This window comes from Cynocephalus volans, chromosome 2, assembly GCF_027409185.1.
Source record: "Cynocephalus volans isolate mCynVol1 chromosome 2, mCynVol1.pri, whole genome shotgun sequence".
Taxonomy (NCBI): domain Eukaryota; kingdom Metazoa; phylum Chordata; class Mammalia; order Dermoptera; family Cynocephalidae; genus Cynocephalus; species Cynocephalus volans.
The window spans coordinates 59,168,735-59,186,842 of NC_084461.1; the positions used below are offsets into that span (position 1 = coordinate 59,168,735).

Consider the following 18,108-nt stretch of genomic DNA (forward strand, 5'->3'; position numbering starts at 1 on the left):
GATGTTGGTGATTTTTTATTTCATTGGAAATGTGGCCTGTAAAAACCCACCTTTTTGAATCTTAATGTTTTCTTTGTGGATAAGCACTTGATTGACTTCTGTAAATGTTCCATGGAACATTTGTCCTCATAGGGAACAAAGTTCTGTTGATGTCTATAGGTGAGTATTAAGTCACAGGTATATAGAAAGACTGGGGGGGAGGGGAAGAGGGGTGTGTGTACCTGTGTATACATCTTTTTTTTTTTCCCAGAGCCATTTGAAAGTGTAAATTTAAGGTGTCATAACACCAAGGTCAAGGGTTTGAACATCCAGCTGTCAAAAAAATTTAAGGCATCAAGATAATTTCACCTTAAAATACTAAAGCATGCATCTCCTAAGAATTAAGTTCATTTTCCTAAAAAATCCTCAATCTTAAACAAAGAAAATGAATAATGTAATATCTAATATGTAGAACATATTTAAATTTCTTCAGTCTTTTCGATCTTTCCAAAAATGTCTTAGGCAGAAATAAATGGGGGGGGGGGAGAGAAGTGTCTCAGGCCTTTATTTTTTTTTTTTTTCCCAATCCAAAATTTAGTCAAGTTTCATTTGTTTTTCCTTACGGAACAACTTCCCTACTTTTTGTTTTTCAGGTCATAATCTTGTCCAGGCCAGTTGTCTTGTAGAGTGTCTCTCTCATTCTGGATTTCCTGTCTTATAGTTTCTTCACAGTTAACTTCAGGTTATGCATTTTGGCAAGAATATACATGATGTACAATTTATGCACAATATATTGGAGTCACACATGAGATTGTTACACTACTGGTCATACTAAGTTTTTAGGGTTTTTTGTTGTTTTTTCTGACCGTTAAAGGGGATCGCAACCTTCGGCACGGTGTGCTCGGCGCCAAGCTCAGCCAGTGAGTGGTGCACCGACCATCCCTATATAGGATCCGAAGTCTCCGCGCTACCAGCGCCGCACTCTCCCGAGTGAGCCACGAGGTCGGCTCTGATGCTAAGTTTGATCACCTGCTTAAGGTGGTAACCACTAGATATAACTTTGCTAATGGTCCCTTTTTAGTTAGTTTCAACATCTATTAACAATACTTTCCTGACTCATTTGTCTCACTGAGAATGGCATGATGGTAGTTTTCTAATTCTATCATCCTTTCTGTATTTATTATTGGACTTTCTAAAGAATAGCTCCCTACCCACACTCGCCCTTTTTTGTTGTTTTGTTCTACTGTGGACTCTGTGGGTTTTTTTTTTTTTTTTTTAATTCAGTGTCTTATGATCTATTACAGCGGTGGTTCTTAAAGTGTCATCCCCAAGCAGCAACTTTACTAGGAACTTGTGCAAACCAGAATAGTAGACACCCAGTAATCTGTTTTAACCAGCCCTCAGTCTGCATTCTTAGACCAGCAGACGCTTGATAGGCCACTTAACTGCTTAAATGGATGAAATTGATGTGAGATGTTGGAAGGCAGTCACATAAGTGCTAAGTGAAAAAGAACAATGGAATCACTTTTGTAAAACAAAAACAAAATAATTAAGGAAACAGTGTTCCGTGAGTTCAGGGGTAAGAGTAGCGAACCTAACGTCTTACTTTACATCCTACCGTGCCTTTTGAATTTAACTGTTACCAGGAGCTGTATTTGATAATGGAAAGGAAGAGCACTGTGTGATCAAGTTTAACTGGGGGGAACTATGAAAGAATTATCGGCCCTCTTGTTCAGAGGTCTGAGCTGCTGTGTTTGTGCAAGGACATAGTGTCCCTTACACGGCCAACTATAATGAAAAGCTACAAATCAACTAGGCATTTATAGGCCGTGCATTTTCTCATCGCCCACCGCGCTCCCGTTCCCAACTCCAAGGCTGAATGACCACTTAGGTTGGGGTTTTGTCACCTCCACCCTGCTCTTCCCGGAGCCGGGGAGTGCCCCAAACGTCTGTGATCCAGCCCCTAGCTCAGCACCCGGTATAGCTGACGTTTAATTACAGTTCTTCGAATTTTTTCTAGTGGTTGGTAACGATTAAGGCCAGTCGAGAAAAGATGACGGCCAAGAGCAGTAGCCATGGCTGGGAAACGGAGCGGAAAGGGTGGGGCCCTAGGGCGGAAGGGGCGGGACCCTCAGGCAACTTCCGGGCGTCAATTTAGTGGCGGGAAAAGCGATCCCTTCTAAACGGCGTGTGCTTGTGCTGCCTGGTAGCTCTTCGCACTAACCCGCAATGGAGAAGCAGCCGGAGAAGCAAGCCGCCGCCGAGCCCGCGGACTCCGGAGGGGAAGGCGGGGCGGGCGGGCCGCCACAGGTCGCCGGCGCCCAGGCGGCGCGCAGCGAGGACCGCATGACCCTGCTGCTCAGGTTGTTCCCTCTGGTCCCCGCGGCCCGAGCCCAGTGGGTGTGGTGGCCGAGAGCTCCGCCCATTGCTCAGGAGGACAAGCGTTCGAATGTACACTCGGTCACCTAATGGCACCGTGGCCGGGCTGGTTGGTTAGCCCAGTTGGTTAGAGCACAACCTTCTGACACCAAGGTCACGGCTTCGCGTCCCCCAACCAAAAAAAAAAAAAAAAGGCTCCGTGACCACGTTTCACTTCAACTCCTTAAGCCCTTCATCTGCGAAAAGGAGACAAAAATGACTCTCGGCAGAGATGCTACGGGGCTTAAGTGAGATACCTGGGAAAGTGTTTAGCACACAGCGCCCAGGGCGCTCAGGAATCCCCTCGGAGCTGTGACTTCCCCTCACGCCGGGCCCGGGTTTTCGGGCAGGATGTGCGGCGCATCCAAGTCTCCAAGTCGGAGCTGCTGGAGGGAGGGTGTATTTTCTTTCTCGTATAGCTACGACCCTTTGTCATCCGGAGGTTTCATTTGTTATGTATTCTACTAAGAGGACGATGTTTATGCTTTTCCACTAAGCAGTTGCTAGGGAAGGTTTGATGAGAAGGGACATCAGTCTTCTAAACCAGTGGGCAAACTAATGCCCTGGGCCAAATCCCCCCTAGTGCCTGTTTTTGTGTGGCCACTCAAGCTAAGAATAGTTTCTATGTGTTTAAGGGGGAGGGAGGAGAGGGTTAATCACAAGAAGAATATTTCATAACACGTGAAAAGCATATGAAATCCAAATTTTAGTGCCCATAAATAAAAGTGTATTGGAACACAACGGCTACAAGGGTAGAGTGGGATAGGTTAAAACAGAAGTAAAAAATATAACTCACAAAGCCTAAAGTATTTGCTCAGTGGTCCTTTACAGAAAAAATGTTTGCAGACCTCTGTTGTGAATCATAACAAGGGGATTTTTTTTAAACATTGTGACTATATATTAGCTTTACCATTGCTCTGAAAGGCCTTGACTAATAATCAACCTCAGTCTCACTTAAAAATTCCTTATCTACAATATAAAATGCTTAAAGCTAAAAAATCTCCTTTAACATTTCAGCTTTTCTTTCCATGTGTCTTGTAGAATGCTAGCCTAGTTAACCTCTAAGAAATTGCTGTTTCCATTTGGAATCTTGAAACAAGGAATTTGCCACGGAGTTTTAGGAATTTCTGTAATGCTTCTTAGCTTCTTAAAAGGGTTACATCTGTTGTGTTTTCCTCTTGCCAATTTACTATGATTGTACATGGGCCACCACTCCCCCCCAACCTGTGGGGGACAGGAGAAGGGTACCTGGCCCTGCCTGCTCCACTTTTTCTGTCTTGGAATTATACCAGATAAAATCACTTGTTTGTTCAGTTTTTCACTGCGAGGGGAAAAAAGGGGGGGTCTCCAAAGTCACAAGATAACAGTTTCAGAATTATGAAACTATCATGCAAATGTGTAATATTTGTGGATTTACAAAATATTTTGAAAATATGACAATAACTAATTACCATTTTACCCATAGTTTTTCTACTTATTTTAAAGAATAACAGAACTAAGGAACTATGTGAATTACATATCTGTCCAAGAATTAGTATCTGTTATTTTTTTGTATCTCCTAAGTATGTTAACAATCTGTGTTTTTAACTTATTTATAGTGTTTTCCGGGTTTCATCATTTTGGTTTATTTCTTCTTTGTGTAGCAGTTTTCATTAAGCCCCATCCAGTTTGACCTATTAAGCATGAATTTAAAAACAAAATTTTTTACTTTTTCTCACAGATGCCATTTTCCTACTGTATTCCATTTTGTCTTCCTCTGAGGCCTTAAAGTTCCTTATGCCCATTTTAAATAAAATGAAGCCTAACTGGAAGATTTTAGTGCTGAGTTTAATTATTTATACTCATATTGTCATAACCACTTCTGAAAAAGATGAATTGGTGTATCATATGGTAATGAGTAAAACCTCAATTAATAAATATGTGACTTTCTTTTTATTTGTTTTCAGGCTGAGAGCACAGACAAAACAACAACTCTTAGAGTATAAGTCGATAATTGATGCAAGTAAGTATTTTCATTTCAAATAAGATTTTGTGAGATTGATCATTAATGGTACTGTAGGGAAAATAAAATCAACTTTACAAAAAATTGTTTATATACATTTTAGTGTAGCAAAACAAGTAAAGAAACATGCAAGATAACTGTGAAGAATGGTAAGTGTGAGGAAGGAAATAATGGCTTGATAAGAGGGAAGGGTTACTTTAGATAGAGTGATTGGAGATGGCTCTTCTGAAAAAACGCTTTTAGGGCTGAGATCCAAATGATAAGAAAGAGTCTGCCTACTCATACAGTCCTTGTTTTCCTTGTACAGATAATTCCATTTTTAAGGGACTGTGGCATCTGTAAACTTGGGTAGATTTAATAGTCCACATTATAGAATTTCTATACCTAAAGGAGAGATTTAAAGCAGGCCACAGGAAGTTTAGTCGTAGATACTTATCTGAACTATTTTTTTAAATAAATATTACTGAGACTTCATTGGTTAAAGGATTTTTTTTTTATAATAAAGGCGTCCATTTTAAGGGTACAATTTGATGAGTTTTTTGATGAGTATTGACAAATGTATTCATCTTGGTAACCACCACCACCACTATCAAGATATAGAACATTTTCATCATGAAAAAAGATTCCCTTGTGCCACTTCACAGTTAGTCCCCACTCTTACCACTAATTTGATTTGTTACTATATATAAATTTGTCTTCTAGAGTAGTGCTGTCCCATAGGGTAGCCACTGGCCGCATGTGGGTTTTCTAAGTTAATTAAAATTAAATAAATTATAAAATTAAGTTTTCTAGTTGCACCATCCACATACCAGATGCTTACTAGCCACATGTGGCTAGTTAGTTGCTGCACTGTTGGACAGCACAGACATAAAACATTTCCATCATCACAGAAAGTTCTGGGCTCTTTTCTCTGTTCCATTGAGGTATTTGTCTAGCCTTAGACAAGTATGCACTGTCTTGATTACTGTAGCTTTAGAGTAAATTTTTTTTTTTTGCTGCTAACCGGTATGGGGATCCATATAGTGAGTCTTGATATCAGCTACTATAAGTCCTCCAACTTTGTTCTCCTTTGTCAAAATTGTTTTGGCTACCCTTTGCATTTCTACATGCATTTTAAAATTAGCTTGTCAATTTCTACAGAAAAAAAAAAGTCTGATAAAATTTTGACTAGAATTTGATTCGGATCTATAGATCAATATGGGGAAAACTTGTATTAGGAGAATCAATGCTGCTAATATATACATGGTATAGCTATCCATTTCAGTTTTTAGCAGTGTTCAGTGTCGAGGTCATACACATATTTTGTTAAATCTATCCTTAGGTATTTCATGTTTTTCATATTTCATGTTTTTGAATGACATTATTCATGATAATTTTAAAATTTTAATTTCCACTTGTTTTTGGCTAACATATAGACCTACAGTTTATTTTTTGACATTATATTGTTAATTTTTACCTTTCATTTTTCTGTCATTCTAAAACTTTTGTCCAATATGGTAACCACTAGCTCTTTGTGACTATTGAGCACTTGAACTGTGGTTAGTTCTCACTGAGATGGGCTGTAAATATAAAATATACACAAAAGAAAAAATTGTATTTCTAGCATAGACAGTGTCTTAAAAAAAAGAAAAGAATGTGAAATATTTCATTGGTAATTTTAAATTGATTACATGTTGAAATAATCTTTTGGATCTATTGGGTTAAATAAACTAATTTTACTTGTTTCTTTTTATTTTTGTAATGTGAAAACTAGACATTAAAATTACATATTTTGAATTTGTGGCTTATATTCTTGTTGGACAGCACTGTTCTAAATGTTATTAACTTCATAAAACTATTTATTTGTAGATGAAGAAAAAGCTCCACAACAAATCATGCAAGAAAAGCAAATTGAAGCGTATGTCCTATTTTTAAATTTTATTTATAGTTTTTACTAAGACTTAATCATATTATTCATGTTATAACATTGTCTTTCTTTTTCCTTTTCTTTATTTTCCAAATAATTTGTCATGCTTATAGTGGGAACTTGTTGATTTGGGATGGAGACTTACAGGTACATGAATAATCATATTAGCATTTTCTGGCATTCCCCCTTACCAGATACTAAATAGAGTAGCTCAGGAGGCATCAGTTTCAAATCTGTAAATATGCATTGGTATGGTGAGCCTATAGAATACTTTTATTTAGAAAAAAGTGTTTTACTTTTATCAAATACTTACTTTATACATGTATTTCAATAATGACTTTTTCTATTATTAAAATTCTTTTGTTCATGCTTCTTATATAGTAAAATTGAAGACCTGGAAAATGAAATTGAAGAGGTAAAAATTGCTTTTGAAATGAAAAATCTTGCATTAGACAGGTAATTATTACATTTTAAATATAATATTATGAGCTGAATGCAAAATGGATATGAGAGTGAGGTGGAGGGAATTTCATAACTAGGCTAAATGAATTAGTCAAGTGAAATGATAATTAGATAATGGTCACACAAATTTTGAGCCCCGAGAGAAAAGTTACATCATTCATTAATATCTTCATTTGAAGAAGTTACATAGGAATGGGTTAATAAGGAAACTTAAATCAAGACAATAGAAGTGTGAAGCTAAGTCTCATTTGGTATTTGACAGGATTACACAAATTCATTTATTCCAGTAACTATTAATCCAGTAAAATAATTATCATTGGGTTTAAATATACAGTCAGGACTGGTCGGTTAGCTCAGTTGGTTAGAGCAAAGTGTTATAACACCAAGGTCAAGAGGTCAGATCCCCATACTGGCCAGCTGCCTACATACATACATGCATACATACATTGTCAGCCCTCCACATCTGTGGGTTCCACATCCGTAGATTCAACCAACCTCAGATTGAAAATATTCAGGGGAAAAAAATTGCATTTCCATTGAACATTTTCTTGTCATTCCCTAAACAATATAGCATAACAGTTATTTATGTAGCATTTACGTTCTATTAGATATTAAAGTAATCTAGAGAGCATTTAAAGTATACGGAAGGATATGCATAGGTTATATGCAAATAGTATGCCATTTTATATAAGGGACTTGAACATCAGTGGATTTTCGTATCTGTGGGATGTCTTAGAACTAATCCCCTACAGCTATCAAGAGACGACTATTTTTATTTACAGGTTTTACATCTGTATTTTAAAATGCATTCAACAAATACATGAGGGCTTAGTGCATCCTAATCTTTGTGCTAAGTGCTGGTATACAGCTATTAATAAGACAAACATGGTCTCTTATAGACTTGTGATTTGAAACATCAACCTAAAGGAAGAAACTAATGCAGAAATATGTAAAACAATGAGTTTATTTGGAGCAAGGTTTAGGACTGTAGCCCAGGAGACAGATTCAGGTTGCCCTGAATATGTGCTCCACTTAGCAGCAGTTACAGATTTTTAACAGGAGAAAGGGAGAAGTTAAGGGGGCAGTCCCAAAGTTGTTTGCCAAGAGTTTACATTGGTTCACTAAAACAACATAAGCTACTGATTGGCTATACGTTGCTCTTTGCATCATAAATTCCAAGAATGTTGCAACAAAGAAAGAGTACGGGTCATATTGTACAACTTGTGTTAACATTTGGATAATTTACACCCATTGAGGGAGGCAGTTAGTCTGGATACTATTGCTAAAACATGTCTTAGCAATTTTCCCAGACATAGGGGAGGGAGACTTGACTGAAGCCCCATGCTTATATCTTTCTGCACCTGATAAATTTAGCAGACCTCACACGGCTCAGGTTGTTCTGGGCCACTTTTCTTTCTCAAAATTAGTAGTCTTGATTAAGTGACCATCTCTTATATTTACTTCCTTGTGTTTCTGGCCTTCCCAGATGAATTTCTTCATAAATTTAATCGAAAAGTAGTTAAAGCTGTTTTAGTTGCTTTTAGTAGTAAACTTTTCCTCCCTCCTATCATTTGCTGTCTCGTCATATTGATCATATTTTTGTGTTCTGCTTCCCTTCTGGGATTTTTTTTTAATGGCTGGCCAGTACAAGGATCGAACCCTGGACCTTGATATTATCAGAACCATGCTCTTAACCAACTGAGCTAATTGGCCATCTCCTGATCATATTTTTTAATTAAAGTGACATTGGAGCTATTAAGATATTGCCTTTTAATGAATCAAATTTTCTATGTGTGACAAAAGGGAAGAAATAACTCTACTATTGCTAAGTTGATTGCCTTTACATATTTACTTATTTATTATCTATGTGAATTTAAACGTATTTTATGTAGGCATGTTTTAAAGTTTACTGTCAAGTATGGTTTTGTATTCCCTAAGTCTTTTCAGGCTTGTGCTGGTGTCTATAGTGCGTTAATCTTTCTCCGCAGTCCTGCACTGGGTAGATGACAGCTCATCCAGCTCAGGCTAGATTTCAGGTCCACTTGACCTCTCAGCCTGACAATGCACAGCCATGTGCAACAGTCCCAACCCATCTTAGTTTTATCTCATATTTCTATGATTTAATTCTCAAAGTGTTTCTCATACAATACTGTTTTAAAACCTACTTATGTTTTATGTATATTTAAAGGAAAATCTATCTTTAACTTCTCATGTTTAAAAATTTTTTTATTGTACCATAAATGTTATCCATGTTTTATAATACAAGTTTTTTCCCTCTCATAGGATGCAACTTTCAACTGCGCTTAAAAAAAACCTGGAAAAAATTGACACCAAAACTAGGTATGATTTTTTTCCTGGATTTTTTAAGGATGGGAATAAAAAGGGAGATCTGTATAATGACTTTAGTTTTGTGAATTTTTATTTATTTATTTATTTATTTATTTATTTTGGCAGCTGGCTGTGAATTTTTTTAATTAACTGTCACTGCCAACTGCTTTTTTCTGGGGAATAAAAAGAGTGATGGAATTTTTGTGGACCCTCCCCAGAATTACAACTTTTATAGTCCTGTTGACATCTTGTTCCATATGGATTGCATCTGTAAAAAGCAGGAGGTTTTATCCAGACAAGCGGAAAAATTTGAAGGAAGATTTTGAAAGTTAACTTTTATTTATTATTTTCTATAAACCTGGAACAATTCTATCTCATTTAATCCAACAAAAACCCAGTAAGATAGGAAGTATACTCCACATTTTTCATTGGTAGAAATGAGCTTGTTCAGATTAAACAATTTTACCAAGGAATGTAAAATAAAGACTGGCAGTCAAGATCTACTGTCTGGTCCTAAGTGTCTGGACTCAGGGGCTTTACTATGATCTTATCTCCCAAAACTCTAAAAATCTTCTGATAAAATATCCTCTGCCATTAGCACCAAAAAAATTCCAAGGTGGATCTAGGCATTTCTCCTCTCTGGGCATCTTAGCCCAGAGTTATATGCATTTTCCTAGCATCAGGATTACATAAATCCTAAAATATGAATTTGGGCTCTCTTAACTATTGCTCCCCAGTAAAAGGAGAGCTTAAAACATTCTTGAGTTAAAGGGGTGAAAAAATTTTTAGAGCTGGCCAGTTAGCTCACTTGGTTAGAGCACTGTGCTGATAACAAACATCAAAGCACCAAGGTTCAGGGGTTTGATCCCTGTACTGGCCACACACACAAACACACACACACACCACACACGCGCGCGCACGCACGCTACATTCTAACTAGGGACTTTGCACTTTAACCAATTAAATATATTTTCTTTTTCTTGATTCCATGAACACCTTATAAAAGTTTCCTCTCTTGCTCCCCCTCCCTGCCACCCACAGTAGAGCACTGAACTGCGTGCCTAAGTTTATCTTTTAACACAACCAAGTATAACTAACTAGTAGAAATATGAGTTCAAATGAGTTCAGTTCTCCCAGGTTTGTGCAAACATTCCCCGTTTTGGGACTTCCCAATAAGTTCCTTCTGCAATGTTTCTCACACCTGGCTGATTAACAGAATAATTAGTATTATCAGAACGATCACATTGTTGATCCTATCCAAAACCTACTAAATCAGAATCTCTGAAGATGGAGGGCTAGGAATCCATATTTAACAAGCCTCCCAAGTGATTGTCACACTCTGAAATATGACAGCCACTTGTTTGCCCAATCTTATTCCACACCCCTTTGCTCCAGCCCTACCAAGCTACTGGATCTAGGTAATTACTTCACGTCCTTTAAGGCTCAAACGTTTCTCTTGTTTCACCCTATGCATAACTTTGTTTCATATTCGTTGTATACTCTACTATACTATGGTTGTGGGTTTATTTTTCTCCTCCACCAGATTCTTAACTCTTTGAAAACAGGTACTGTGTTTTATTCTATTTTATATTCCTGGTGCATTGCACAGTTGTTGGCATATAATAAGCACTCAGAAATATTTGTTGAAGAAATGGGGATAAAATGTAGCTTACTCAGTGAAACTATTTTGTCTGATACTGTAATGGTGGATACATGTCATTATATATTTGTCAAAACCCATAGTACAACACCAAGAGTGAACCCTAATCTAAACTATGGTCTGTGGGTGATAATGAGTTGCCAGTATAGGTTCATAGATTGTAACAAATTTACCACTCTGGTGGGGATGTTGATAATGGGGGGGGCTATGGAGGTATATGGGAAATCTCTATACCTTCCTGTCATTTTTGCTGTGAACCTAAAATTGCTCTAAAAAATAAAATCTATTTTTGAAAAAGCAGCTAGCTAGCAAATTGTTAGTTTTTTTCCTCCCTAAATATGAAACTTTAGAAATGCTCCTGCATTCTTTTTTTTTTTTTTTTTAACAAAGATGACCAGTAAGGGGATCTTTGACTTTTTTTTTTTTTTAACAAAGATGACCAGTAAGGGGATCTTTAACAAAGATGACCAGTAAGGGGATCTTTGACAATATCTTGACTTGGTATTGTCAGCACCACACTCTCGCAAGTGAGCCATAGGCTGGCCCTGTTCCTACATTCTTTAATTCAGTAGCCTTCTTGTCCAACCAAAAATTTTTCAAGGGAAACGCATCTCTCATTTCAACAGAAATTTAATTTACATCAAACTTTTCCAGATTTATTTTGTTAAACAATGACTTTCCACTGAAGTGTACAGTGGATTTAATGAAAGTAAATATCTACTGACTGATTCCTTATTAATGAGATATATTTATTATTTTTAACTAAGGTTAATTAATCATTTTTGTTTCCTTTTCAGTGTGCTCATGGATAACATGAAACATGTATTAAAACTAAATAAATTAATAATGAAATCACAACAGGTAAGCTTGAGCATTAGGCTACTTATACATTCTCATGATTTTAGTAACAACTTGCTGGTAACTGTATTGCATAATGATTAAATAGGTTTGTGCAAAGGGACTGGTATGATTGGAATTCACTCTCCTTAAGTTGTTTCTTTCCTTTTTTCTTTTTTTTTTTTTAAAGCTGGTCAGTACAGAGATTCAAACCCTGGACATTGGTGTTATCAGCACCACATTCTAACCAACTGTGCTAACCAGCCAGCTTAATTTTTTCATAACTCCATTATTTCTCACTGATGTTGCAAATCATCTATTTATAATTTAAACCTTGTCTTCTCCCTTTTGTGTGTGGAAATAGAGGAGTTGAAAACCAAAGCTTTAGTAAACATAAAATAATATATAAAACTTAGTGATTTAAGTATTATACAGATTTGTTCTTAAGTAATGTGCTTTAATCTTTTTATTCTTAATAACAGGAGTCTTGGGATTTAGAGGAAAAACTGCTTGATGTTAGAAAGAAGAGACTGCGTATGTAGAACACTTTTTTTTTCCTTTTTTTGGTGGAACATGTTTTCACCTACTTTGGAGATTGAGAAGGCCAGATCTCTTAGCCACTGAGAAATTTCTTAAAATTTTGGATGTGGCAATTTAAAAAGGAGGATATAAAATACATTTTGCTTTGTTTTTGTTGTTTTAAAACTTGATTGTTGTTGTTTTTTGGCAGCTGGCCAGTACGGAGAGGATCCGAACCTGTGACCTTAGTGTTACCAGCACCACGCTCTCTCAAGTGACGTAACTGGCCAGCCCTTGTTTTAGAACTTTAAATCACGGGCCGGCCCGTGGCTCACTCGGGAGAGTGTGGTGCTGATAACACCAAGGCCACGGGTTCGGATCCCATATAGGGATGGCCGGTTGCTCACTGGGTGAGCGTGGTGCTGATAACACCAAGGCCACGGGTTCGGATCCCATATAGGGATGGCCGGTTGCTCACTGGGTGAGCGTGGTGCTGACAACACCAAGTCAAGGGTTAAGATCCCCTTACCGGTCATCTTTTAAAAAAAAAAAAAAAAAACTTTAAATCACAAAATTAGTAATATATTCTTAGTGGAGGGGAGGGGGGAATCAAATGATACAGAAAACTATAATGCAGAAGACATGCCTCCTCTTTGTGTGACCACAAGTTTTGTATATATTACTCTGGACCTTTTTCCATACCCATATAACATTTTATATATACATAATTTCTAAATGATCAATTGGTACATATGGTTCTACAGCCGTTTCACTTAATTTATTATGACATGAGATGGCTTTTTGCATTGAAACTATTGAAATGTTTATTTCAAAAGCAATACACATTAAAGTATGGTGGTATAACACCAAGGTGAAGGGTTTCGATTCCCCTACCAGCCAACTGCCAAAAACAAAGTCATACACATTCTCAGTGGAAATTTAGAAACAGAAAAGCAAACATAGGAAAAGTTAATTTTTTTATTTTACTTATCAGTCTTTGATGGGTATTTCTTATAAAATTGTCATAATTTTATTCTGTGTTCTAAACTGCATTTAACAGTACAGGCATGATTTATTATTTTATTTTATTATTATAAAACATTATATGGATTTGCCTGTTAGCAAGTAATCTCAGGGTCAGAAGTAGTCTTGGTCATCCAGTCTACTCATCCATTTGATGTTTCATTTTTCCCATTGCATTCTAACCTACCTTTTGATATACATTAGTGTCAAGTGTACCCAACTTTCCCATACACTAGTATCAAGGAACAAACCCCTAAGACACACCTATTTATCAAATAGTTAGATTCTTAGAATATTTTGGGAAATACAAAAAATGGTTGATGATGTTTATCCCCCGAGAAGAGAATCTTACTTTTTACTTAAAATTTATCTTGGGATGGCCAGTTAGCTCACTTGGTTAGAGTGTTATATAACACCAAGGTCAAGGGTTCAGATCCCCATACCAGCCAGCTGCCAAAAATAAAAAATTAAATTAAATGTATCTCGTGTCATTTTTATAATTAAAGGAGAAAAAAGCATTCCCTTACATTGGTATTTATTTCCTGCCTATTCTTTTGGCATCCCAGAATAAATCTTCTTTTACATGAGGCCACTTCATTTGTCATACATAAATTGCTTGAACATATCACTGAGGGTATTGCTAAGTATAAAATTAAAATATTGTTATTTTACACCAGGGAAGTCATTTTCAGAAAAAAATAGAACTGTAACCTAAAATGCTGCTTATTAAAAGTTTCCTTTCCTTCTCTTTTTTTTTTTTTTGTGGTTAGCCAGTAAGGAGTAAAAGTTTTCTCTTGACTAAAATAACCAGGAAATGTTCTGCTTCAAAATTTTTCAAGATCCTTGTTTGTAGGGTTGTCATATACAATATATTGTTTTATTTTAACCTAATAGAATTAAAACAAGCTTCAGAAAGTAAGCTTTTAGAAATACAGACTGAAAAGAACAAACAGAAAGATGATTTGGACAGTATGGAAAATTCGGACAAGATAAAGACCATACAACAAAACCTACAGAAGGAGATACAAATTACTACAGTTATTCAACATGTGTTCCAGGTAACACTTATATAAATTAGGAAGGTAGATAAAGAACGTTTTTTTAAATGATTGATGCTATTGCAGTATTGACGGACTTTCAGTTAGTTTTTGGTCTTAATAAAATAATTTAATACTGAGTATTGATCTGTTTACATATATCTGAATTAATGTATATTTAAAGATTAAGGCCTTGGTTTTTCATTGTGGTTAGACCTTAGGCATTTATAAATAGAATGACTTTTTGCATCTCTGTGGAGGCAGAATCGTCTTATGGTGGAGAGCAATTGATTCCAAGTTGGAAGTGCAGGGAGACATGGATGGGGGTGATGGGAATCTAGGGTTAAGATTCTGACTGCTACTTAATAGTTGCAAGTGACCTTGAGCAAATTACTTAACTTTTCTAAGCATCGGTTTCCTTGTTTAGAAAGAGTGGTTGTGAGAACTAAAGAAGATAATTCATGTTAATCTGTTTAGCATAGTGTCTGGTCCAAGTAAATTCTTAATAAATGTTGGCAGTTATTATCATGTCAGTTTTTTAATTTTATACATTCCTTAATTCTAGATATTTTTTAATTACTTTTTAATTGTAAAATGTCTCTGGAATTGTTGAGATAAAATATTTAAATTACCAGTTTTCGGTGATGTATGATATGCAGTTAAACTATATAAAGCAAGTGCTGACTTGTAAAATATGAGGTCTTGCAACACCCTGGGTCTTATACTGTACCTGCTTTATAGAGCAGTGGGTGATTGGATTAGGAGTTACCAAATCCCCTACACTAACCTAAAGTGGAGGATTAAATCATGAGTACAGAATTATTTTACTTTTTTTTGGCACATGTCCCTTCCATGCTGCTTTAAGACTTCAATTATTCTTCATTTCTTGATTTTTATTCATCCCCTATAAATTAGTGTTAATTTTGATTTAATTAACTCCTCGCTTTTTTAAATAGAGCATAGCTTTGGCCAACTTTAGGAGCTCTCTTTATTCCTAAGATCAGCCTTTAGGGGTTCAATCATGTTTGACTGCTAGCTTCCACCCACCTTTGTAGATTTGACTGAATTTATATACACTAGCCCTTTCATTCACTTATAGCAAGAATATGCTTTATATAAACAAAGTTTTTAATACTTTTATACCTAACAATATAACCCTTATACTCTAAAATGTTTTAACATTATTTCAATCAGTAATTCAGCATCACTGAGCCATGGTTTTTCAAAGAATAATGACCAGAATTTTCATTAATTATGATCCTAATCATTTCTCCATTGTCTACTACAAAAAAATATTCTTCAGGCCAGCCCGTGGCTCACTCGGGAGAGTGTGGTGCTGATAACACCAAGGCCACGGGGTCGGATCCCTATATAGGGATGGCCGGTTGGTTCACTGGGTGAGCATGGTGCTGACAACACCAAGCCAAGGGTTGAGATCCCCTTACCAGCCTTTAAAAAAAAAAAAATATTCTTCACCTTTTTCAGGATCTTGAAACGTTGCAAGGGCTAAGAACTCAGCTGTTCTTTTACCTCTTTTGAAAATAGGACATATTATTTATGATTAAATTATTTTTTAACATAGAAGTGTAAAATGAACTCTGAACCACAGCTTCAGTCTTTTTCCTCTAATTTAGGATAGCACTACCAAGTTTCCTTAACGAGTAAAAACTATCCATGGAAACCAGTGAATTATAAAAAAATTATTGTAGGCATTATAAATATTTATTAGTATTATGGGTATCAAGGCTGAAGCCTTACTAAAAATGGGAATGAAGATAAAAGAATGTATTACTGTGTTTTCTCATGATCACGGAGCTGTACACCTAGTAAATGTTCAGTAAATATTAGGTAAGATCAGTGAAAAAGGACTTTTGTAAATCCTGTTAAATTTTTAAAAGTACCTATAACTTAAAAAAAATTTTTTTTTTGTTACAGGGCCTCATTTTGGGGAGTAAAGCCAATTGGGCAGAGGATTCTGCCTTTAAGGAAACTGTTCTGCAGCTTGAGAAGAATCTCACCACAATCTAATAATGTTTTGGCATTTTGTGTTTTTGTCTTTGATATGTCATCTAAATAGCAAATACCAAGTGAAATGTATTAGTGTTTTGGAACTATTCTAATACTGCAATTTTTTTAGCTTGAGTTAACACTATTACATGAAATCTGTTGTTTTAAATATGATCATTAAAGTGACTGGCATACTCTAAAAGAATCCAGAAATCTTAGCCTTGGAAGGAAGACATCTGGTCCAGCTTTCTGTTGAATGTGGACATTTTTTGTACAATATTCTTGGCAGTCCCAACTCTTATTTGAAATACATTTGTGCATTTGTTTGTCAACCAAAGTATTAGAAAAGTACATCCAAAGTGTTAACAGTTGTGGTTATTTGTAATGGGATTGTGAGTGATTCTTTTTCATTTTGTATTTGTGTCATGCATTATTTTATAAATTAAAGTTATAAATGTTTCTCTGTCATATTAATTAAAAAATATAACTTGCTGTTGTTGACCAGTACCCCAAGGGGAGAAGGTGGGAAATGAAGAAAGACATGATTTATTTTATGGAATCAGAAGTACCTTGCAGGCTGCTGACCTGTAAGGCATCTCAGTTTATTTTTGGTTCCTTTTTATAAGCCAGTAAAAATAACAAATCATACTGATTAAATCAATTATATCTGGTACCAAGCTATTTATAGAACATTTTCAGCTGCCATGGTGCTTGAAGATTCATAGCTAACTACTTATCAACAAAATTAGAACATAAGTTCCTCATTTACAAAGCTTCCAGGGTCCTGGGTTCAATCAAAGGTCAGACCTCAAAGGGAGGGAGAAGGGGGAAGTAGGCAAAAGGGATGCCATTCTTGCTGGCTTCCCTAGAATAGCAAGGACTTTGTCAGCTTGCTTATTCAGTACCCCACAACTTGCTACTTTTTATAGCATCCCATTTCATTTTTGGAAAACTCTAATTTGAGCTCTTTATTAGTTTGGAACTATTGATTATTTTTATAGGCAATGTAGTGTGTTCAACATTCTTTTTAGAAAGAATTTAAACTTGAAAAGATTCACTGCAGTTGAAATTTGTTCTTTAACAACAGAAAAACAAAGATTTGCCTAAACTCATATTCTGAACACTCTTTTTTCTTTAAAATATTGAAAGTTTTACTCCATTTGTCAATAAATCATAATTTATGTGTAGTTTTATTATTTTTGCCACAGTGTATTGTCTACATAAATTGTTGCAAAGCAAGTTATATTTTTCTTACACACAAAAACATTTTTTTGGAAAATGCCTTCCTGATCTAAAAATACAACCTTAACTAAGTCATAGATAATCACTATGTAAGTGAATCCCAACCCAATGGATTATCAGTATCTTCTGAAAAACCATTTTCTTGGGATTTTATTGCACTACAAGTTCCTTCTTAAAGCCCAACTCAGAGAGAAATTGCGTTGGTCAGCTTTTCCTGAAATCATGCAGAGTAACAACCAAATCTCAGTGGCTCATAACAAACATTTATTTCTGTCTTGGGTCTGTGGTTCATCTGACCATTCTAGGACTTAGGCTGAGGGCAGTCACATTGTCATGGCAGAGAGCAGGAGTTTACCAGGCCAAGTCCAATTACATAAGCAAAATCAAAGTTTCTGCTTGGAAAAGGTGGACACTGACCAAGCCCTATATCATTGAGGCAGAAAAGTATACCTCTTCCACAGCAGGGGAGTGCTGGGTTTGAGTCAGGGAAAGAAAATGAATACTTGCTAAAAAGCACACAATCTGCCATAGTCAGCTGTCTTAGTCATAAATACTAACTTCACATATGAGGAAAATATTAAGTCATTCAATTATGATATTATTTGAAAGTTCAGGATCTCCTGATAGTATTTTTTTTTTTTTTTTTTTTTTCCTTTTTGGCCGCTGGTCCCTATGGAGATCCAAATCC

The 18,108-nt window shown here is 36.0% G+C and overlaps 1 protein-coding gene across 1 annotated transcript; it reads left to right on the plus strand.

The window, feature by feature from the left end:
* Positions 1-2,208: 2,208 nt before the first annotated feature.
* On the plus strand, positions 2,209-16,199 carry CENPH (centromere protein H). The gene is made up of 9 exons (XM_063088231.1): positions 2,209-2,342; positions 4,344-4,399; positions 6,248-6,296; positions 6,687-6,761; positions 9,051-9,107; positions 11,553-11,616; positions 12,075-12,126; positions 14,029-14,192; positions 16,107-16,199. The coding sequence occupies exons 1-9, from the start codon at positions 2,209-2,211 to the stop codon at positions 16,197-16,199; spliced, it is 744 nt and encodes a 247-aa protein (XP_062944301.1).
* The last annotated feature ends 1,909 nt before the right edge of the window (positions 16,200-18,108 follow it).